Raw genomic sequence first — 23,995 nt, 5'->3', positions numbered from 1 at the left:
TAAAATAATTCTGTCCCTTGAAATGGCTTTTCATGCATGCATATAATGAGAAAAATTCTGGCAAATCTTAATTAGCAGAAGCGTGTTTGCTTCATAAAGGGCGCACCTACAAGTTGCCCCATGGTGATGTAGCGACATGCTATGTTGCAATATGGCACGCTACAGTGACATAGTCATCCCACGGGTCTACACGTGATTGCCAGCTACGTCGCTGTAGCGGTGCGCCGCCTCGGTATAATGCGATGCTAGGGCACCATTGTGGTGAAATCCACCTGTGCACCATTCTTCCAAAAAGAAGTACTAAAGCACGGTGCTGTAGCAACACTGCCATACAGCGACGTCTAGATGTGCCCAAAGGGAGGAATCAAAAGTAAATGCAGCCCAGTAAGACGGGTCTGCGTATCTCTTAAAATGCAATATGAAAAAAAACAGTAGCAGCTGGTCCTGCCAAAATAAAAATATGCCTAATACAAGCATCAAAAACATGGACTGTTCTAATGAGCATGAGTACATTTAAATGAAAAATCACTTTCATACAGATAGGCAAATAATTTGCAGAATATCTTTTTTATTCAGCATTTACGTAGCTATGCCAAAACAGCGGTAATTTTTTTTTCTTAAAGCAGACAACAGAAACTGTAGGCAAAGATTTTTGTGGGAGACATTTTTATTCTCTTGCATTTGAAAGCTTGTCTAACTTTATCCCAACCACTCAGCTGGTTCAATAAAAGATACCACCCACAAAAATCTTTGCCGCTTGTATAATTCCTGGCCTATCCTGGCTACACCACCACTCCAACAATACCACAGCAGAAACTCTAATTAGAGCAACCTCTCTCTCTAACATAACCAGAAAGGTTTGCTCACACACTTCTACCTTAGCTTTCCTCACAGCACGTTCATGGTATCTAGAAGATGGCCCCAACATGTTGTGTTTAGATGTGCTGGTTAAGGATTTCCACAACAGAAGAAACCCAAAGGATAAAATAACATATAGAAAGATGACATGGTTTGCTGGAGTATTTGTGGATGTAACAAGAACTCCTGCTGATACCATAAAATTCAATTTTTGGTAATAAAATAAGTGAAACAGAATGTCATAAAATTATGCAATACTAAAGAGGCTATCGACACTCACAAAAAGCAGACAGAGAGAGAGAGGAAAATCAAACCCTACAATGATAGATTTATAATTCTGGATGCTCGTTTTCATTTTTTTCCTTCTATCATCACATTCTTGACAAATTTATTCAAACAAACAGAAACGGCTGTATTGATGAGTTCAGAAAGCAGTGGCCTCATGCTTTCTCACTCTTGGGTAAGTCTCAATGATACCTGATAGCAATTTTTGAAATTTCACTAGTTTCTGTTCAACCTCAGAATGAAAATGAAACCTTCTGCATGTTTTCATGAAACAGAGTTCTGTCAAAATCTACCCAAAGACCCCTGCCTCTCAAAATATCTGGTTTTGAGATTTAAAAAAAATCAAAACCACCCACGTATATGTACAGGCATCCATTGGGATGGTATTGACCTGAGATGTGGAAGGGCCAGTTTCAGGTCTCTGCTCTGCCTCATTATACACAGAAGTTTTCATTCCCTGTTCCTTCAACTCAGGGAAAGCAGGACTGCATACTTCAATCTCCCATATACCAGGTTACTTCTCTTAACAACATGTCTACTGAATGAGATGACTTTTTTCTTCCATCTCATTCTTTCTTCCTTGCCTTCCCTCACAGAATCAGTACATCTCCACAAAATGGTTAAAATAAGCTCTTTCACTAAAGTTGCATTTGTGAAAATATGTGGACCAACTCCACAGAGTCACCAGCAGCCCAGCTGAAGTCAATTGACTTGTACCAAGATAAATCCAACCTGAGACCAGAATCAGGCCCCAGAGGTGGACCCAAGTTACTAACTCTAGACCAGGATTGGAGCTCGTCAAGAGACAAAATCCTACTTTTTATCAAGGCGAGTGGACTATTTAGTTCACAGCCCACTAAAATAAAAATTTCCTCTCAAAAATATATAAATCATTATTAATCTTGTGTATGACTCCACTTTCCTGACGCCATTCATTTAGATGCCACTCCTTTGAACAATTATTCAGTTTCTAGTCCAACCCTCAAAAAATTATTTTCTTTTGGACCTGTCCTTGAGCTATTACTTACAAGTAAAATTCAATAACAATGCAGAAATTCAAAACAAGCAAATTCTCATGAATAAGAATCATTTTATGGGCTGGGTAGTGGCTTACGAGCACTGGGCTGTGCTGAAGATATTGCGCAGTCACTTGTACCTGGAACTCTAAATTGTCCAGACAGAAATGCCTGTTGTGCCAAACCTGAAAAGCAACTTTTCTCGGCTGCTGTAATCATGATCTTACTTCTCCCACCATTTCCTATGGCTAACATCCTGTGGGGGGACACTGAGGAAGTTGTTCTGAGCTCAGAAAAAGACTAAACGGATCTGACTCAAAGTCCCCAAACCAGAATCTTAGACGCTTCAGTGAAATTCAAGTCCTGATCTCAGTTCTGTGGCTAGTTGACAGTCCAGGTGCTTTAAGTAGAGCACTGCCCCTAGATCATGCGTATAAATGCCCAGAGAGAGGAGGAAGTGGGAAACATTTAAACCTGAAGTCGGACAATCATTTTTCTTGGTACATTAATCCTTCTGATGACAAGTCTTGAAAAAGTAATGGGCCAGACCCCAGGCCCCAAATCTGAATGTCCATGTCCAGTAGGCCTGTGCGAGTAGGCAGCTATTTGTTTCGGCTTTGCATCTGGCCGCTTCGGATGCCAGTGATCTGATCCGGAGCTCTGGACCGGGTTCCTGCTTCGATCCAGCCGAAGTGGCTCTGAAGCTTCAGATCCACCTTGGAGACCCAGTCATAGGGTATAATGGGGAAATCAATGAAATATCTATAACTTTGTTGTTTTTGTCTGATTTGGATGAAACTTGCAGGGGTGGTAGTCTCTTCTGAGAGCATGAAGCCTGCCAAGCTTCAAGAAGATCAGTGCAGGGGTTCGGGGGGAACTGCACCCCAAATTATTGAAAGCAAAACTTATGTCACGTGTATGTGAACCACTCTGGAAAGCCTAAAGAAGCCAGCGCTTTGATCCGGACATGCTGCTTCGGACGCCAAAGTGTCCAAAGCTTCCCTGGATCTGAAGCACGGTCCGAAGCCTCACACAGCCCTAATGTCCAGTGTCTATTTCCCCTGCTCTAGAAAGAGCCCATCTAAACACAAACAAGAGACCTGAAAATAAAACGTATATCGAGTGAATGAGCCCCTCAGCTGCAACAACAGCAGTAGCCTGTTTCTCATTTTCTATCAAGCACGATCATGATTTAGCTCGGTCTACCTACTAATAGTAAGTCTAATAAATAGGATAATAGCACTAAGGAGTGTTTATATCAAAATTTACAAGGCATCATGCACTGAAGGTTTCTAATGATGAATACAGCGCCTGCTACAATGCCTGCTAAAGGCCAGCCAGTCTTAATTTCAGTGGGCTCACCCGCTCACCCAAGTGCTTAGTTACAAATCTTTACCGTAATGACAGCTGCTGAACAGCTGCAGCTAATATTGGAGGGGAATACCAAAGAACTGATCAGGAACTGATGGGAGGAATCCCATGATTCATAACAACTTAGCTCTGCTTATAGAAAACAAAAGACATGGAAGTCTCTTTGTCTTACTAACTGATGAATAACTTAACAAAGCCTTTCTTTGTGAGACGCTTGGCTTATTTTAAAGCCTATTAAACAAAGGAAGTGACAGTCCAGTAACCAAAAGACTAAACAGTTTGGCACCAGTTAAGGGAAACATCACGTACGAAGTGGGCAAGTTCTGGAGCTGGCAGGCTCACAAAAAAAAATGCTGGTGTGGAAGTTGTGCAGCAAGGCACATAGACGTTTGGCACAGAGCCCTGAACAATGTTAAAATCCTCAACATGAACCTCCTGAGTTTACATTAGTGTCCTTGTGTTTATTTAGCCACTGTCTCCTGACAGTGAGGTTGGTCTGGCTTCTCTTCTTCTGACTGAAATACCCTTTGAGATGATCGTGAAGTGAAATAGTTGTGTTTATCCAGTGACTCTTGGCTTATAAATAACAAAGACAATAGTTTGGTGAGTTATTACAAGCAAATATATATACATAGTTGAATAAAGTCATCTGACCCCCTATTGCAAAGTCAACTTCTTCAACAGTGAAGAGTCTTAAATTAAAGTGAGATGGACTACAGGGACCTAAACTCACAATCCTCGTAGCAGCAGTGGACAATGTCTCTCGTCAGTCACGTGAAACCTTCCAAGCATAAAATATTTTCAGAATGTATGCATGGCCATGAAAGCCAATTCCAGCAGAGCTACATGTACTACCATTTCACTGACAACCTGTCTTGTATGCAGCCCAGCCCAGCCTCTGGCTTCTTTACTTTTCATTCCATCCAGGAAGAGCTCACACCAACTGCTGAAACTTCCTTAGCCTGACAAAGGGGTTTTGGACCCAAAAGCGTGCTTAATAATTGTTTTCCAACTATTTAAGTTGGTCTAATAAAAGATATCAGATTCACGCAAAGAACCTTGTCTACTCACAATTAAAACATTCTTGCGGATAATCACTCATGTTATCTATTGATCAATGCAAAAACAGACTTCAGAGGCCCTGAATTCTGGTTCCAGATAAGGTTATTCTACTTAGAGGACACAGCAACCTTCTGCTCAGAAGATCTCTACTTTTACAAGTAGACAGATTCGGTAATATAATACGCCTTAACCATTTAACACCAGTGATACTAAGGCCACAGAAAACACCTAGCTGGGACGACAGAGAATAGATCAGATGGGAAAATTTTTCTCAACACAATTTGGGGGATGCACTGAACCTATCTGTAGCAAACTCATTCCTCAGAGCCCAAATGCTATGTGAGCAAACAGAGCCCAACCAGAGGTAGCGGACAGGGGATGTGATTCTGCTTCTAGAAGACGTGAGGCTATAGACAGCTGCATGATGCCATATGCGACATTATGCCACCAAAGGAGAAAAAGTCTCACTGTATCAGCAGTTCCACGACACTCAGCATCCTGAGAGTTAGCAGCTACCAAGGCTCTAAGCTGGATATAGCATTACATGCAGAACAGTCAATATTTAATGTTTCCAGAATAGTCTAGAAAATCCCCAGAGCTGAAGTTATAGTTCTGTGGTCACAGGTAACATTTTATTATTTCACAAAAACAAATTATCTCCGTGTTTACTGTATTTTCTATATTTTTATATGCATAGTGGAAGAGCTACCTACTGAGACAATGTGGAATAGAAACGCCCATAGGCCTGGACGTTAGCTTTCTTCCATATTGCTTCCACCTGCTCACGTTAAAAAATAGCTCCTATATTTTTGGCATCATAGGTTCTCTTTTTAGCAAAAGCTCAGGTCTGGAATAGCAATGGGCTTTGAGTAGTTTGCAGCTCTGGACTAAATTGCATTGGAAAGATGTGGGGAATCTAGCTGGTGCCCTCTGACAGGGCACTTAGACAACTGAGGTTGTGCTGGCTCCATGCCTGGATCAGGCCTGTATTTTAGAGAATTGCACCACTGAACCACATTATTTTCAGTGCAACCTCCTTGTGGTTAGTATGTTGGAGAAGCAACTCCTCACTTCCTCATTTGCCTTGAGTAATGATTTCATATTTTTGAAGGCACTATTGGTACCTGCACATGCATTAATTGCTGTGTTCTGAAAATTGAAACCAGGATGCTGTGAGATGTTGCATTTCCCCTAGCAGATGTTCTTTGTGCAAGTCTTCTGAAAATCACACTGAAAACACATATTCGTAGATCCTCCCTCTCTGTCTGCTGTTGTTGCAACTCTGTACTTTTCAACTACGTCTGTCAGGAAGGAGACAGGAAATTCGAGTCACACTTGCAACAGCTGTGCCATGCCTACTATCATTCTCAAATGACGTAGTTTGGCTTTAGTGGCGCAGGGCCAGGAACTCAGCAATAGCAGAGGTCAGGAAGACAGGTCACTGTTTATACTGTTCTTGCACTTGGGATCATGCTGAGTCTATTTGCTTTCTTCCTTTCTATACTGCTTCTTTTTCCGTTCTTCTTTAATAATGTGGGGCCTAAGCATCCTGTTTTCAAAACATCTAACTGTTTTGCTATTTACCAAAGGCCATAATTAAAAATCTTTGATTGGAGCAAGAGAGTCTATCCAGATATCTCATTAGATGAAAACACTGACAGAAAATAATGAACATTTTAAAAATATTTTAAAACAATCTTTTAAGAGAGTCAGCACTCACTTATTTCCAGCTGAACCTACCCGCCAGACATGGGACTGACTTCAAATAATGTTCTTGTATACTGTGAAAAACCAAATGCCACAACCTTACAAAGCCAATCTACTTAAATGTTTGCTTCCAGGGTAATGGGGAAAAAGGGTGATTTCAAACCATTGCATATTGCTCTTTCACAGCTGAGTGTGACTGCTGGAAGCCGACCAAAAAATACATAAGCAAAGGTTAATACAAGTGTGTGAATGAGCAAAGTTTAAAGAATGTTTAATCTGACCTAGGAGCACTGATAACTCGCACAGTAAAATAATGATTTTTGACAGTTACACAATAAGAAAATCAGCCAATCTCAAGCTTTCACCTTCAAGAATCCAAATGTGGAGTACTAGGGGGAACAAAATCTCGCACTGATGGACATTTCTGCACTGTACATTAAACCTTATCTTTTTAGGAGGCTAAACCCTTCCGAATGGTTAGATTTGGTTCTCTCACAGAAGCTTAGAAGAAAAAAATCTTTCTTGCAAGCTACATCTATAAAACTTTTATTGCTTCCTATGCTCCTGTAATGTTTTAGTAAGTAGCAGTAGTAGAGGAAGTTGAGATGACATAGGATTAATGACATGTTTAGCATATTTCATAGAATCAGGCTGTGTTTCAGCATTTTGGATGTAAATAATTTCCAAGTGAAAAGAAGAATGAGAATACTAGATTTGTGCAGAACAAACTAAAAGCTGGGTCTAACCAGGGGGTTTGCACATGAAATTATTAATTCAGGAAAGGCAGAGCACATATTTCTGATACCATATGATTTGCTTCTTGGGTAACACTTGGATGTAAACATTGCATAAAAGCTTGAGAGTAAATACTGAAGTGAGGAAAAAGCAGTCCACACGTGACTCAGAGATTTCACGCTGTTAGACTGTCCTGAGGGCAAAGCAGGAAAACTCTTCATTGCCACCACAGGAGATCTGAATGAGATGTAAGCCAAGCGCTCCTCTGGGCAGTAGCTCACATCACTGCAGAGGTGGGGCTGATAGCCCCAGGGAAGAGGGCGTGCTTTATGTCAATCAGCAATAACTTAAAGACTGCCTTTGATGGATTTTAATAGGATCCCATCCACTGGAAGGACAGAGGCTGCGAATCAGAACTTTAGGGGCTGAAGTGGAGGTGAAGTGGGGAAAAAGAAGGCTTAAAAGTAACAGAGTATTTAAGAAACCAGCTCAGGTTTCTTCAGCACTTTTTCCATTTTGCACTTTTCTTGTACTCTTCTGCTGAATTGCACACCTCCCCTTCCCCCCCCACCTTATTTTCATCACAAAGTTTAACTGGCATTTTTTAAGTTTGATTTTATTTTATTTTTAGTTTATTATATCAGCATTTTCACACCTTGCATGCCATATAGACCCCACTCTTCTCCACACCCCTCTTTCTACAGCAAGCAATGAGAAAGGAATAAAAGCCCTTTAATGAAAACTCAATTACACACATCATAGAGCCCTCTGACATGCACCTAAATCACACTGTGCAAAATGGTGTCAACTCATCCCAAAGAACTAAAAACACAAAATAAATTATTATATGACAAAACCCCCCCAGCAACATAGTACAGCAGATTGTTTAGCATTTGCAATTATTACTGCCAAGCAAGAGTTAAGGTACACTGCATTAAATAGACCCTTTTTTACAGTAAGTGCTCATGGTAGTTCTTTCCAGTACTAAATAACACCTTTTAAAATTTCTGATAAACAAATGTCAGTGGAATAATTTAGCTTCAATATACTGTACCATGTTATAGTTTTGAATCCAAGGTATTCTGGAAGTTTTGCGTTCCTATTTTTTTTTTATGACAAACCTCCTTCAACTTACAAGAGAGTGAAAAGAATAACTTTTTATTTACCATCCTATATGCAATGTGACTAAGTGCTACTGGACTAAATACAGTGCTTAATTTTGGAGTATAAATGTATTCTACTTGAAAAACTACAGTTACGTTTTACCATTTCCACTACTAAATTTTTGCACATGCACAAGCATACATACAGTTCAAACCATTTCAGGTTCACATTCTTAACACAAGGTAACTAGGAAAAAGTACAAACCTTGTTTAAATTACCATTGTCAAATACTACACTGTGAATGCTAGGCTGCTGGTGGACACCATCAGAGACAAGGTCACTTTTTATCTTACTCCACAATAGCTAATCCTTTTATTTTCAGACTTTGACATTTCAGGAAAAAAAGTGATCTTAAAACTTACCTTATTAGAAGCCATCTCACTAACTGATCGGTAGGTCTGAATGGTTTCAAGTTGGTCTAAACACCAGTCTAATTCTTCCAAAGTTTCCATTGCTAACTTTTGATAAGATTCCTCTGCAAATAAGCACATAGACATGTAGTTAGGCTCAAGTGACTGCAGACTTTCCATGGCAGAGTCACTGACACAGCTGGGACCAGCACTGTTGTAGGTGGTACAATGCTCCTTCATAATGCGCTCTGGGTGCTTCTGCTCCACTCTCCAGTAGGAGAACAAATCAACACACGTCCTTCTGTTGAATGGCTGTTGTGGGTTTTTTCTCTTGCCAGCTTTCAAGATGAGATGTCACTAACACATCAACAAACTTCCTCTAAAAAGGGGGTGTAGGAGGAACACTCTGCCAGATGCATCTACATGCATTTGCATTCATACTGCTCAGAAGTAAAAGCTGTTCCTTGTAAGTAAAGTTTTTTCTCCTCTGAAGCATTACTCAGAGCACTTCTTGTCTAAAGTGATGACATTGTTGAGTTTTCAAATGTCATTAAGTGAGATTAAGCACAGGGACATGCTCTGGTTTCTTTTTCTCAGAAGCAGAGTTGTACTCTTTTGAAGTAAAAGAAAAAGCGTCAAGGGAAAGACTCAAATCACTGTCAGTAAATCTTAGGCAATGCAGGGCTGAGGGCATTGCATGCATGTGAATCTCTCAGCAACTTTCCCCTGGGAATGCAGTGCTGTGCACGAGATTAGAAATTCCTATTTTTTAAACTGGGTGCTAAATGAAATCTCTCTGATAGGAAGACAATCAGACAAACTGTTCAGGGAGTACAGGACGTCTGCTTGACTTTGTTGGCTAAAGAGACTCTTTGCTTCTCTTGTTTTACTAAACAAAGCTAAACCTTCCCTTTGGTGTGTGCCAAGATCACAGGGAAATTATGAACTGGATTCTCAGATGGAGCCAGACATCAGTTGTTTCTCTCTTTTCCCTAAAATTACACTCCTTTCTGTTTTGAAATGTATTAAACAGAGAAGCACATATTCTGGTGAAGAATTTCTAAGCACAGTAAAAGTGAAGATGTACGAACACTTCATGGTAAATCACAAGACTTCCATTCCCAATGATACCTTTTGACTGATATGTCTTCCCTGAATTCAAGTATTCGGGATTCTAATGGCAAACTTAAAAAAAAAGGAAATAAGAGTTCTGGATTGTTAGCAATATCTATCCAAACAGCAAAGTATGTACTGTATATACAGGTAATGTACATTCAACCCAACGAACATAACTTGCTTAAACCTATGTGCCTAAGGAGCACTGAGTTAGAGGGAAAGGCAGGAGCACAAATATCACACTCCTCTGGGTGGATTCCTCTAAATTCAGGACTCAGGAGCACCCTCACATGTGAAAGCTCCTTAACAGTACCATGAATCAGCATCTCAGCCAGCTGGCACGTCTCCACTCTTTCCCAAACTTCCAGTTTTACTACAGATAATGTTGCAACTGACTCTACGCCCTTGTTAAGAGTTGGAGTTGGAACAGGTCTGCATCATGCATATATCTAACATGAAATATATATTCATCATCTTTAGCTTCTCCTACGGAAGTCTGCATGGGGAACAGGCTGTGCTGCAGAAAGGATCTCCAGAAGGAGAAAATCTCAGGTGAGAAGCACCAGCAGCTTACAGCTAGACACAAATAAATAAATGCTGGGACACCACTAATATATGCTGTATGCATCTGTGTGTGTGTGTGTGTGTGTGGTCAACGCTTAGTTCAACAGAAGAAAATAAATGCTATGGAAGAGTAGTAGTTTTTCACTGAGCCAGCAAGCACCGTTTCATATACATATAGACTTCAAAGCACTAAAACATAACATTTTAGCTTAACCAAGAGGCGATGCACAATATTTTCCTTTCTGCATTTACAAAGCCACAAAACCACTGGAAGCAATCATCTCTTGCATACCACTGTGCTTTACACATCAACAAATAGGTGAAACTACCCAAGAACTTCAGCATATCTTTCTGCCTAACTCAATCATTCAGCATATGTTGCAGCCATTATTTATTAATATCCCCATAGTTTATCTATCTTCAATTTTCAGAGCAGTTGGTGGAAACCAGGCAGAGAGAAGCTATGCTTCTGTATCCCATCCACGTAGAATATCTTAAAGCCTTTCACTGAGATTTGAAATTCTAGGTTAAAAGTTGCAATAATCTACCTAATGTAGCAGAAAATGTGTGTAAGGTTGGTTTGTTTTTTCCCCCTAAATGACAGAAGGAAGTGCTCTTGTCTGATCCCTTTCTTAATAAGCCTAACAGGATTTTTTTTTGACAGTGCTGAAGATGAGTCAAATCATTTGACTGATATATCCATACTAAGTTTAAGTCTTCATCTTAGAGATGGTGTTTAAAATTACACACGTAATGTAACTTTTTTTTTTTTTTTTTTTACAAAATGCTACCTTACATGTTACATCAAATTTGATCTCACATTCTGCTTACATGCTGCTTAGTTTTGCCAGATATTCTTAAATTCCTTAGGGTCTCTTACTCTTGACTGATCTGAATAATTCTCTGTTATTTGCCATTCTGCCACCTCATTGAGCACCACCTTATTCAGATCACTAACAAAAATATTATGGAAGTACTAGCTACGCATTTATTATTAAGGCCAAATTTTCACCTCAGCCATTTTGCCATGTATAATGAGAAATAATGTGCATGTTCCTCAAAATTAAAGCACTTGCTCTGAATACATCATGGATTTTCTGAAAATTTACAGGTGTATCGGTTAGTTAGCTGGGGTTAAAATGAGTTGGAAATTGGTCCTTGAGGAAATTTGATATGCTGCATTTCTCCATGTTTTGGCCCAAATGATCTTAAGAATGGAATAATACAGACCTCTAATTTTCTGAAATAATCCATGTTCTTTTTTTGGCCATTATTTTTCGTAACTAAAATTTTCTTCCATAGCAGATGCCAATAATTAATATTTATAAATAATTAAGGAGGGAGGAATCTTACCGTCTTTGAAAATGGTTGCCATCTTTCTTTGTGCTCAGTGGCACGCAGGCAAGAGTCCCCAAGATGGTCTCTTTCAAAAGAGCCATTATTTCTCATTGTTCCAACATGAAAGGAATTGAGCTGCCACAAGGAACAAGCATGGCTTCTATCAGTGTGAAAAGCCATCGTATTCCCTGAAGGTAGCTCTACCTGCCCCACAGTCCTCCAAATTAAGATCACTTATAGAGCACTGAAAAATGTGGGTTATGGTTGATCACAGAATGAATATGAGCTGCCAGTGCTACGCTGTAGTCAACAGAGCTAATAGCATATCGGGATGCATTAGCCAATATCTCCTAAGTAGGGCGAAGGAAGTGACACTTCCTCTCTACACGGTGCTGGCTGAGACCCCAGCTGGAGTACTGTGCCCAGTTCTGGGTGCCACACTTCAAAAAAGACATGAAGAATCTGGAAAGGGTCCAGAGAAGGGCCACAAGAATAATTAAGGGCTTGAAGGACAAACCTTATGAGGAAAGAGTAAGGGATCTGGAACTGTTCAGCCTGGGGAAAAGAAGACTGAGGGGGATTTCATGGCCATTTAGAAGTATGTAAGGGGTGAAAATCAGGATCTGGCAGAAAAACTGTTCACTAGGACCCCCAGGGAAGGACAAGGAACAATGACCATAAAGTGTTACAGGATGGTTTCAAGCTGAATTCAAGGAAGAACTTCATGGTAAAGTTGACCAGAATCTGCAACAGACTTCCCAAGGAGGTGGTGCAGTCCCTAACCTTGGAAGTGTTCAAGAGAAGACTGAACAGATACCTTGCTGGGATCATTTGATCTCAGCAGTGTTCCTGCCCAGAGCAGGGGGGTTGGACTTGATGATCTTTCAAGGTCCCTTCTAGGCCTTAATTTCTATGAATCTATGTGATAAAAATTATAAAAAAACTAAATGGCAGGTTAATAACACATATCTTCACATAAAAAAACCTCAGGTTGCAACGCCCTTGTTTGTGCAAGACATTTAATTTCACAAACACAAACAAATAAGAAAACACTACATTAAAATACAGTAATGAGTCAATATCAGTAAGTAGACAGTAAGGCACGATGGATGCATTCTAATTGCAGGGGAAGAAGTGTAACAAACTCTGGGAATTCAGCATCAAAGGTAAATGTGAAAGCAATCAAAATATGGTAAGGTACAATACAGTCAGGGTGCCCAAAACTTAATTCTGCTCTGCAGTGCAAGCATGAAATAGTCAGATAATTATAATGAGGATGATTAGTGACTAACAGGACTGTTTGTGAGAGCTGACATAAAACTACTGCAGCTAGAGGTAGAAGGTGGCAGGCAGGGGGCTGGGGACTGTCTTGAAGCTCTTCAGCCACAGAGTGGAGGAAATTGCAGGAGGGCACAACCCCAGAGGAGGCATTGGAGGATTATGGGAGGAGTGAAAGTTGTTCTAAATCTCAGATTTAATTAAACTGATTTTTAAAGACAAAAGAGATTTTTTTAATGCTTATATTTTGTCTCTCATCAGCTGATATACTATTAGTCTGGATAATATATGTTTTAAGACTGGGAAGACATCTATGCAAGGCAGAGGGCATTTCCCCATATGTTCTCAGTAGCCTGTTAGTGCTAAATAATAAATAATTAGAACTAGTGATAGATTAAGATGATCATTTTATCTTACACCCTCTCCCCACTTTATATTTCCCTAGGCGATTGCACAATAGCACATAGATGTCACAAAGAATCGTCACAAATGACTGACTCCTTTCAAGCAAGTGCACTCTGCTAATCCACTGCTCTAGAAACGCTCTACTGAACACAAAATATGAAAACATCTTCATTTAACAAGATAAATTGTAGTTTTTAAATAAAATGACACATACCAGATAAATATTTAATGTTAATTAAGAATGCATAAAAAAGAAAAACTAATATCATTTTGTATGAGGAAGGGAACTCTCCTGTACAAAAGAAGTGTTTTGTAACTGGTGTCCAATATGACTTGTGGGCTGGACCTTACCCACATGGGTGTATGTGTGCGTGTGTACACATATATGTTTATAGCTTACATGATGGAGTCTGCTGAATCTAAGTTTTTATTTAAAAATTAAAGATTTCTAATCCTCTGTATCTCAAATATAATTAGTCAAATGTAGACAAAGTGTAAAACGATGTCATGTTATCTGCATGGGTCTGTAGACTGCTTGAAACAATTCATTCTATCTGCCCCTATTAATCTCACTGGAGAATCACCTCTAATTCTAAAATACGATATTTCAGTGTCAGTGCTAACTGCTCCACCACTGTACATTTTAGCCAATATAAATCAGAGAACAGGAAACCCTCCAGGGATGAACTTTTACAGGTGCAGAAAGGATAAAAGTACAGAAGAAGAATAGAGAAGACCCACACAGACAAAGAAAGAAGGAGGGAAGAGAATCAAAGAGCTGAAACTGCTAAGAAATAAAAAAGAGCCAATTCTCTCCTGGAGTGAAATTGAATGTGCAGTGCATAGCTAAATAAATAATAACGAGAAGTTTAGTTACTAGATGAAGTCTGTGTTCGTCCCTTGATCTTTGTATGAATCTCCCACTGACATCAATCTGTTTCCCACAATCTCCCACTGACCATGGACCATGACTGAATTTCCAGTCCAGCTCTCCCCTAAAGTGATTTTACTACCTCCTCCATACAAAAAAATTAAAGTCACGTTTCAAGGCAGCTGTACACTTTCTGGGTATAATTGTGTGGAATATCATACCACATACAATTCAGTTTATATTTGGATCTTGATGTTGCATAATCAAGTTCTTGCCAGTAAGTTTATTTCCATACTCCAGCTGACGTTTCCGTAATTTGTTCCAGTGCTGTATGTTAAATCATTTTCCAAATATAATAATGGCAAGTATCTATAATGCAAATATCTACAAGAAGTCCTTTTTAATTCTATTTGCAACAACACATGGTACCGATATCAAACTTTTTATTTTCAGAGCCCTGTATTACAATTCTGGTGAATTTTCATTACAGTAAGTGACTGTCGTCAGCCCAGTCAGACTGTAGAACTGTCAACTCCCTGCTTTCAAAACCCCCCCCACCTCATTTCTTTCATTCACCTTTTTAAAAAGTCTCCCACCCCACTGTACTTTAATACAATTAAAAGATGTGTCACTCTTGAAAAAAATTATATTTTTGTTGAAAACACTCCGTTCTTTTTCTAATGTAAACATGTAGTCAGAATAAAATGTACTGTGTTGCTTTTGCTGTGTTCTTTAAAAGTGATTTAAAAGTACATTTCAGAAAAAGTCTCTTCACGTATTGGCTAATGACTGTAGTTTTCTCAACTTGAAATCTGGGTAGGAAAATGGGACTTTTAACCTTTTTAAATATTTAAAAGCTATTGGATAACTTCCCTTTTTTCCAGGAGTGGTTCTTCTCATTAACAAGCAGCCCCTGATTCCTCCCTGATGAAATAAATACCTGGAATGAATGGAAATGTTAATATTGCCTTTCACAGTAGCAGCCTCAAGCAAAAAAAAATGATCCAAAACCAACTTTGAACACCCGATTGAACTTGAAGTGATTTTTCTTCTTTTGTGGTTCAAGCAAACCCAACTAACTCTTAAGAGATTTCTTTAAATTTACCTGACCCTGAACATGCTGGTTCAGGAAGAAAGTGGAAAAGCCAAAATGTCATGAGCAGAAATAAAAAATAAAAATACAGGCTTCATCTAGTAACTAAACTTCCCATTATTTATTTAGATATGCATTGCACATTCAGTTTCACTTCAGGAGAGAATTGGCTCTTTTTTATTTCTCCTTGTTTTCTCTATTGAAAAACTGCAAATTCTCAGATTAAAAACCTCAGAATCCATAATTAAAATGAAATGCCACTATATATATATATATATATATATATATATAGGTATCAATTGAACTCAATGTTTTATTGATATATTTACAAGTTTAAAGCAATTTGGAAGCCTACCAGTGCCTCAATCACTACAATAAAATAAATCCTAAATACCTATAAATGTTGGTATTTGATTTTGGGATTTTTATCATGGAAAATCAGAGCTCCCCCTGCTCCCTTCACTCACCAGGATGCAGGCCAGGCCCTTCACTCCCAAGGCACAGCCCTCCCACCCCTGCTGGTGCCCCTCACTCCCCGCCCACAGCCCCCTGGGCCTGACGGTGCCCCTCATTCCTCCTGAAGCCTCCCTCCCCCTCCCAGCCCTCCTGGAGAGGACCCCCAGCTGCCAGGGTTACAGGACCAGAGACCAGGTCTGCAGCCTGCTACCCCCGCAGCAGCGCCCACGCCCTGGCTGCTGCCTGTGGGAGGCAGCAGCTGCTGCGGTGGAGTGCAGCACGGATCCTGGCTCCCCCTCCCACACGGGCGGCACGGCCAGAGCAGAACCCGTCCGGTGGGGGCAGTTGCAGGCTTAGGCTCCCTGTCCTGCTGCCCTCCCCACAGGGCCTCTATGGCCCAACAAGCGGGACCTGCAGGGGAGAGTATAGCCAAGGGGGAAGCTCACTGCTGCCACTGGGAGCTCCATGCTGCCATAGCGAGGTGCTCCCTGCCCCTTGCTCCCCCAGGAGTGCACACAGCAGTGGAGCGCCAGTCCTTCTCCCACCCCCCAGATGAGCTGCCCACAGCTCCATCCTGCTCCCCACCTGGGCCCCGTGGCTGCACATCCAGCCCTGGGTCCCAAACCCCATGCACTGCCCCAGTTGGGCAGCAGCCCCAGCCCTGCCCAACTCCTTCCCTCCCTAAACTAAATTGTTTATTATGCCATTATAACACCTTTTGGGTTGTTAATTTTAATTACATTCTGACTCAGATAAACTGCAACTATTTATAATTATAAGCTGCTTCAAAATGTATGATAGCCTTTCCCATGTATATTTTCCTTCACACAGTTCAAATATGTGCAATAGCAGCTCACACATTAGAAACAAACTGAAGGCCTGCTATAAGATTTAGCTTCATCTTCAGCTTGCTCAACAAACAAAACCTTGTCTTGACCCTGTGGCCCAACCACACACATATACTCACTGTAGCAAGGTATTCAACATGCACACTTCATAGCCAGAACACTATATGCTGATTCACACTAGTGATTGGGAAACCATTAGTGAATTAACAGATTTTCTGGAGTACTCTTTGCCTATACTATGCTAAAACTGCCCAGTATTTTTTTTTAAATGCATAATGAACCCTTAGAATTAAACACAGCTGGGAACACATACTTTCTCCTGACCCAGTCTATAGTTCAATTTTGTGTTAAAAGGCCTTTTTTCCTTCATGGGCACTGAAGACTGGCACAAGATTTGAATGGTGAAAATCACTACCATGGAGAAACCAGAGAATACACAGGCTATGTCAAATTTTCAACAGCAAGGAAACAACCTAGAAGCCTAGGTACCACATTCAAAACTGACTAACTGGAAAGCTGTACTGGAGTGTACCCAAGCACGCTAGTGTAGCAGGGAATCAGAGCAATGCGCCCATGCTGAACTCCGTGCTGCTTCCTCTACCTGAGCTAACCAGTGTAAAGCCAACTCGGGTATCTCTACATTGTGCTGCAGTGTAAACATAACCGTAGACTCCTGAATGCTCAAGTCACTTTTGAAAACAGAATTTTGTTAAAAAGACCTTACTTCTCACTGAAAGTCAGTGGGGCTCTACAGCCAATCTTTTTGGCAGGTGTGCCACAAATTAAACCCATACTCTCCCTGAGTATCACTCCAGTCCCCTCACCTGGCCTGATCTGTTGCTCTGCTTTCAGCTCCCTGCCCTATCTACCACAGTGTTCCCTGCTCCATAGTTTCATAGTTGTTAGGGGCAGGGAGGGACCCTCCTGATCTGCTATGTGGCATGTGCGCTGGAGTTTAGCCACCCTTGCTCTGGGGCATGACTGACTTAGGCACTTTTGAAAAGTTTACTTCTTCATACCTATGACAGTATATTTTAAAAACACACTCAGAAAAGGGTGTCAATATATAATATAAGATTTACTCATTCAGGAGGCATGTCAATATTGCTTCCATGGTGCTCCTGCAAATATCACCAAGTACAGCCCTGTTCACCTTCTTCCATGTTGCATCTGCAAAACACAGAAATGAGGAACTGAAGGCTTCGAGCCCACTTTCAAGCATGCTGGGGACAGATCTCAAAATAGGCTGTACAGGGTTATCCTCACGTTGGACAGAGGAGAAGTGGGAATGGGTATGTGGGGACACAGGGAGCACCACAGAAGTGCTATAGATATACTCAATGTATAGCAAAAGGCTTCAGCCCCAGGGAAACAATTCATGTTTACAGCATCTCTGAAGAAATCAGCTAAATATAAGAAAAGGTTAACAAGAAAGAGGGATGGCTTTCTTGTAATCACTTGAAAAAAAGGGCTATTATTTTGTGAAAAATACAGACATTATTTCGTATAGATTTTATTTACAGTCTTTAAACCTGGACTGATAATGGTTGGGCCATGGTCCATAAGAAGCTACCCAACAGGTAAGGATGTTATGGGGAATATCAAAATGCTTTTAAATATTGATGGTTCTGCTTACATACACTGTCCATGTGTCAGACTCTCTCGGAGATACAAACACCCAGAGAAAAAAGATTTCTCCTTGCAAAGCCTTAGGCATCAGGTGCCATTTATTTTATGATTCAGCTCACATAGAAGTCAGCGTACATGGAAGTCACGATGCATATCAGACACGTGAGTCAAAAAGGATAAGGGTGTCTCATATTACCTGACAGTGCATGGGCAGGGTTGAGTTTAGCAGTCAATTAAATCCAAATCCAAACATGTGCATATGATAAAGCCTGCAGTTCACTTTCAACAAAGGAAACTGAATCACAGCTAAATACCCTTACTTAAAACAAGAGAAGGATTGTTTTGCCCAGTAATAATTACAACTCAGTTCTAGCATCGTCCTCAGAAATGAGTGCATTTCAGATTCAGTAGAATAGGTATATCAACAAATGCTACACCAAAAAAAATGACAGAACAGAGACGTAATGCAAGCTGTCAACCCTTCACTCATTGCCTTCAACAATATTTGGATGTGTTTACAGAGGGTGTATATATAATTTACGTATTTAAACTAGGCAATGCTCCTAATGAATTATTTGATTACTTTATCCTCTTATTGTGTTTATGGACTATTCAGGGGCAGAACACCATATCCTTGAAAACAGTCATTTTTCTACCAGATCCAGAAAATACATCCTTTAATTTCACTCAATAGACTGATTTAAACATTGACAGGAATCAAAATCAAAATCAAAGGGTCATGGGCACAACTGTAGTGATTCATTAGACTGTCAAAAAGAAAATGTTTTCCAAATGCCTTCCACTGCAGTTCTGTCAATTCTACACACGGAAAAAAAAAAATCACAATTTATCTTTTGTGCTTGTTTTACCTTCAACCACATAGGCCAGAAACATTGGGCACATTTCTATTTCACCTAGTAAAGACACAAAGTGCGGCTGGAAACTAACTCTGAATTACCAATCTATGATACAAGATTAATTCTAATACCTGCTCTGGGTTCATAAATGCCTCCATTATAGGGATAGGATCACCCTCTAGGGACCTTTAAATGCTATTCCCATAATACAGGTGCTTCCCTGCCCAGTGAAGCTAACAGAATCTCTCCAACACAGTCGGGTTACTAAGGGTTACTCTCAGGCTACATTTTGGTAGTTCACAAGATTCTGCCTGTGCTTTTTTAAAAAAATAACAGCTGATATTCTCATTCAACTGCATGTCTTAAGGAGCAAGGATTCTTGGAGGATCACCCAAATACCACAAGAGTTGGCAACTGTGCCATCATCCACACACTCTCTGTTCCACATTGTGTGCACACATTTTCTCTTGGTGATGCATTATCCACTCTGTCCACACCACATGAATGCTGTCAAGGGCAAGAAACTTTACAAGTTAGTGTTCCTATAGCCCATTCCCATGGCTATGTTGCTAAGAGCTTTTATAACAGTATTAATAATATATTCCTGTTTGTGCTATTAAATATTAACTTCAAAATATTAAAGAAACTCTCAAGGTAACGATGTTGCTGTAGCCTCATTTTTCTTGCCTTTAGAAAAAGGAAATTTGGAAATTGAATGGCAGGAACTGTTAGCAATGGAGAGAATGAAAGTGACTGCCCATGTTCAACAATGTTGGAGTCTGCTCCGGTGCACTGTAATTACAGCACATGGGAGCAGCCTTGATGTACGTGTATAAGCACCCCAAATACTTAAATGCCACTTTTAACAAGAGATCAGCCTTTTAACAATGTGGTGGAAAGTGATCAAAATTAGAAACAACCTACAACTGCAGGGTCCACAGACATTTGAGGCCCACAGCTTTCTCTTGCGCCTGATTTTAATACAGTTGGGAGGCTTACAGCTCATACAAAGATAACATAACAAAGTATGTGCTAGGAAAAGAGAGGGGTCACAATGTTTAAGCACTTGTAGAGCAGGTCCATATTCTTTGAGCAACCCTGCTCCTTACCCTTTCCAATCACAATACAAATAGCATTAACTTTTCCTTCTCTTTACACAATTTGTGAAGCTACATTATAGAGTCCCCTGTGTAAGGGAGGTAAGTGAGCTCACCAGCCATTCAACAGTCATATTATTAACTATATCGCCAGATCTATCACCAATTCAATTCCAGACCTGCAATGGAATCCCAGCTAATAAGCAGCAGTATTAGGGTGGACAAAGGTGATGGCAGTGTATAATATAGCCATTATTAAGCTAGTAGACAAATGCAGGCTTATTGATAACAAACCAATGAAACAAAGTAAGTTACGGCTTGGAGTTTATATGAGTGGATGTCCAGGAGAACCACCCCCTACTGGGCAGTAATGCAGCATAAGGCATGGCTTTGATTGCACTATAACAGCAGAATATCCCCAGTGTGAGGAGGAAGAACAACAGCTATGGGGCCTGTCCAACACTCTAATATAATTTAAGGAGGCATTTTGAGGAGATGGACCATTAGAAGACAAGCTGAAGCTACAAATCAACCTCTACATGCAAACCCACTGAAATGCTGTGTGTTGGTAATGCCAATGAAGGCGGTGTTGGCAAGTCTGCTACATTATATTAGCGTGTAGTAGATCGGAAGTCTAATCATAGAAGGAAAACCTCATTCACAGAAACAAGTCCACTGTAGACCACAGTTTACACAGCCTGTGAGGATTAGCTAGAATATACACAAATCAGTCATTTTAACAGGTGGCCACTGTGCAACTAAAACTTTATTGCTCTCAAACTAATTTAGTCATGTGCATTCTTCATTTGTATGACATGTGTCAACATTTATAGGAAAAGAATGGATGAAACTATTTTTATACTAGGCACAGGGTTTTTTTTTTTTGCTTTATCAGTCCCTAAAATAGCTAAATAATTCTCAACTTCAAAATAAAGCATACTAAAATCACCTCTCCATTGAAATGAAGCATTTACTACAATTTGGAAAGTAGCTGTTAGAAAGCTCAGTCCTAAATGTAATTGTTTGGCAAACTAATCTGTTTTTGTTCACTATCATGCAAATGCTATATTTTATATACACAAACACGTAAAATGCAAAAAAACCTATGTAGCAGAACACCAAGATTTAAACACACTGTTGGGTAGAAATTCAGATCTTTATAAAAGTAAAATTAGCATTGGTTCTTGCAGAGGCATTATGCATTTGCTTAATCTATAAACTCACGGAAGCAACAGTGTTGTACATTGTTTAGCTATTGCTATAAAAGGCAAATTTTACTCTATCATATTTGAGACAGAATTACCTTTTATTTTTAATCCACACTCTCAAAACATGGATAGTTAATTGATGTTTATGAAACTTTCCCAAAGAACTCATTTCTGGGCTGAAGTTTATGATGAAGCATTTCATTTCAAGTGATAATTGAAGAAAATTAGGAAGGACTGAAAAGAGTGAGAGTTAGCATGGAAGAGCTATTTTATTCTTAACTGTGGTATAGATATAGAATAGCTACCACAATGCAGTTATCATTCTTACAATGGCTTCTCCCCCATGCATAGCCAAGCACAGCAAACAATATATTGTAGGTGCCACAAATCAGAAGGGAAAGTGACAGTGCTGCATAGTGCCAAATGGAAGTAACAAAATGCAGGAAACATTTTGTCAAATGTCACTTAGCAGTGATATCATAGGGGTATCAGGGAACGGGATTTGCCTGCTACTAGAAATACCTTGGTCAATAGATGGGGAGAAGCAGAAATAGTAAGCGAGGACAGAGCCTAATCTTGGCCTGTTGATTTAAAAGGAAAGATTGCTCCGGTCTAACTTTATCTCAGGGAGAAAATGCATGATTTGACATGTTACCATTTTACTGATCAGGCTGAATCTTTCATTGACTAGGTCGATTTCTGTCTCAATCACAAGACAGACAGACAAATATGACTAGTAGGAGTGCCCATCTATGAATTCTAATAGAAGTAGTGCAGAATGTTACTCTGATAGTCCAGGTGGTGACCCCTTCAGGGTGACTTCAAAGAAACAAATGGTCTGGCAGAATGACATTTTATAATGAAATAAGTGCTTATATCAAATGAGTTCCTGGAGGCAGATATATTCTGGTGCTCAACATTTTTTTAGCCCCCAGATAAAGAGCTCAGAACATGCATATATCTATTTTGCAGAGTGTTCAAAGATGGACAGGATGGCACTCACTACTCTGACATTCTGATCCAAATCCCGCTGAAATCAACTAAGAGACTCTTGTTAATTTCAACAGGGCTTGGATTGAAATTTAAAAAATACTTCAGATGATGAAAGTCTCTAGTCTAGGTTAAGAACAGTGCCATGGTGTTAAAACTCTGATTTTACTTAAAACGCCAATTTTACTTAAAACTCCAATTTTACTTAAAACTCAAGGGAGTTCCGATTACAGCTTTGGTTTCTCTGGCTTAAATGAAGAGATATCAGATCACAGAGACTTTAGCGTTTTACTTAATTCAGGGATGTCTAACTTCAGAGTAGCTGGGGGCTTCAGTCCCCCTGGCTACACACCACATGGGCCACAGGCTCCCAGGGCCGTAAGAGTGGGCCACACACCGCACCATACCACATAGATCACACTGTATTAAATCAGGTCAGGTGAGAATTTCAAGAGGTTGTGCATTGGTTAAAAATAATTATCCAGTTGAGTTTTTTTCTGGTAGAGAAATGGAGTGGGTACATGCTTTGGCTAGCACAATGGATACTTTAGCTTTTTTTGCAATTGTGGATCCTCTACCCACTCTTAATTAGATCTGTAGTTCCACTACAAAGTTATTGGCAGGTGATAGGTTTTTTTTCTGGGATGGTTGACACACTGGATTTATAACATTTTCAGCTTTTGCAGGCTTCATGTAAGTGACCTCCAAAATCAATTTCAATATTCAGGTCCTTCAAAAGGCCCCGAACTTTCATGCAAATAAGCACCACACCCTGGATTAACTGCTGGCAAGATTGAGCACATAGATCTCCTGTGGTGATATATGCTCTGAGCTGTCATGCCAATCACTGAAAGTATATTTAATTACAAAATATCACAGATGTTTTCATAGTGAAATGTAATTTCTTGAAGGTAATACATTTGAAGACAGAAGATTTAAAAAAAATCTTAGTTTGGAATTTTAATCTGTTTTCTTAGAATAGAGGACTCTCTGTATGCCAGGGGGAAGAAAGGCCACTTTACTGATTCACCTGATTTGGACTTCTTGTTCTTATGTGGTCTTTTAAAATAAACTACTATGAATATTATCTTGTGGTTGAAATCCAGAGGTGTAGTTACTTATGTTTGTAACAGGCAATCAGGTATAATGTATATTTCTGGGATGGTCTTTTCACATATTTGATTTTTTAGTGATATTCTGAGCAATCCCCATCTACTCATCTATTGAGCTGTAACAGCTAGTATTCTAGTAGTATGCATATTGCTCACTGTATGCAACAACACTAGAAATACATCAGAAATTGATGCGGTGATATTCAGGAAAGCACAACAAATAAAAAAAAGATATCTGAATGAAAAGGAATGAGCTTCCAGGTTTGATATGTAAGGAAAATATCTTGCAGGTTAAGCTATATTTCTAACATCACTATAACTTTATCTTCCTATATGAAATAGATCTCGCTATTCATTGTTGTTGTACCCTACAGCTCTATACCTTTACAGAAGACGTGTCCCTAGTTTGACCGTTTAAAAAAATGCAATATCAGAAAATAGGGCTAAATTCTTCATTGCATTATTCATTGTTATTAATCTGTCTTGCTCAATGATTGTGGTTTAATGGATGTGATTGTGACCTGCTATCATTTATGTTTGTTCATGTGCATGCAAGGGCTTTGCAAGGTAATCTTCAAAATCACA

At 39.7% G+C, this 23,995-nt stretch overlaps 1 protein-coding gene across 6 annotated transcripts in view; it reads right to left on the bottom strand.

The window, feature by feature from the left end:
• The window catches only part of PDE4B (phosphodiesterase 4B), a 388,611-nt gene that overhangs the window by 25,040 nt on the left and 339,576 nt on the right, over positions 1-23,995 (bottom strand). For 4 of the 6 annotated variants that reach the window (XM_090047508.1, XM_090047509.1, XM_090047511.1 and 1 more), the window contains one exon: positions 8,561-8,673. In XM_090047508.1, the coding sequence (XP_089903634.1) occupies positions 8,561-8,673 (113 nt within the window). Of the gene's footprint in view, positions 1-8,560; positions 8,705-16,043; positions 16,060-17,599; positions 17,619-23,995 lie in introns of those variants that run through there. The other 2 variants (XM_090047514.1, XM_090047510.1) reach the window with 2 other exon arrangements.

The sequence above is a fragment of the Crocodylus siamensis genome, chromosome 5 (assembly GCF_052110815.1).
Source record: "Crocodylus siamensis isolate JL-2025a chromosome 5, ASM5211081v1, whole genome shotgun sequence".
Classification (NCBI taxonomy): Eukaryota; Metazoa; Chordata; order Crocodylia; family Crocodylidae; genus Crocodylus; species Crocodylus siamensis.
Note: the sequence above shows the minus strand (reverse complement) of the source record. Positions and strands in the feature narration are given on the sequence as shown.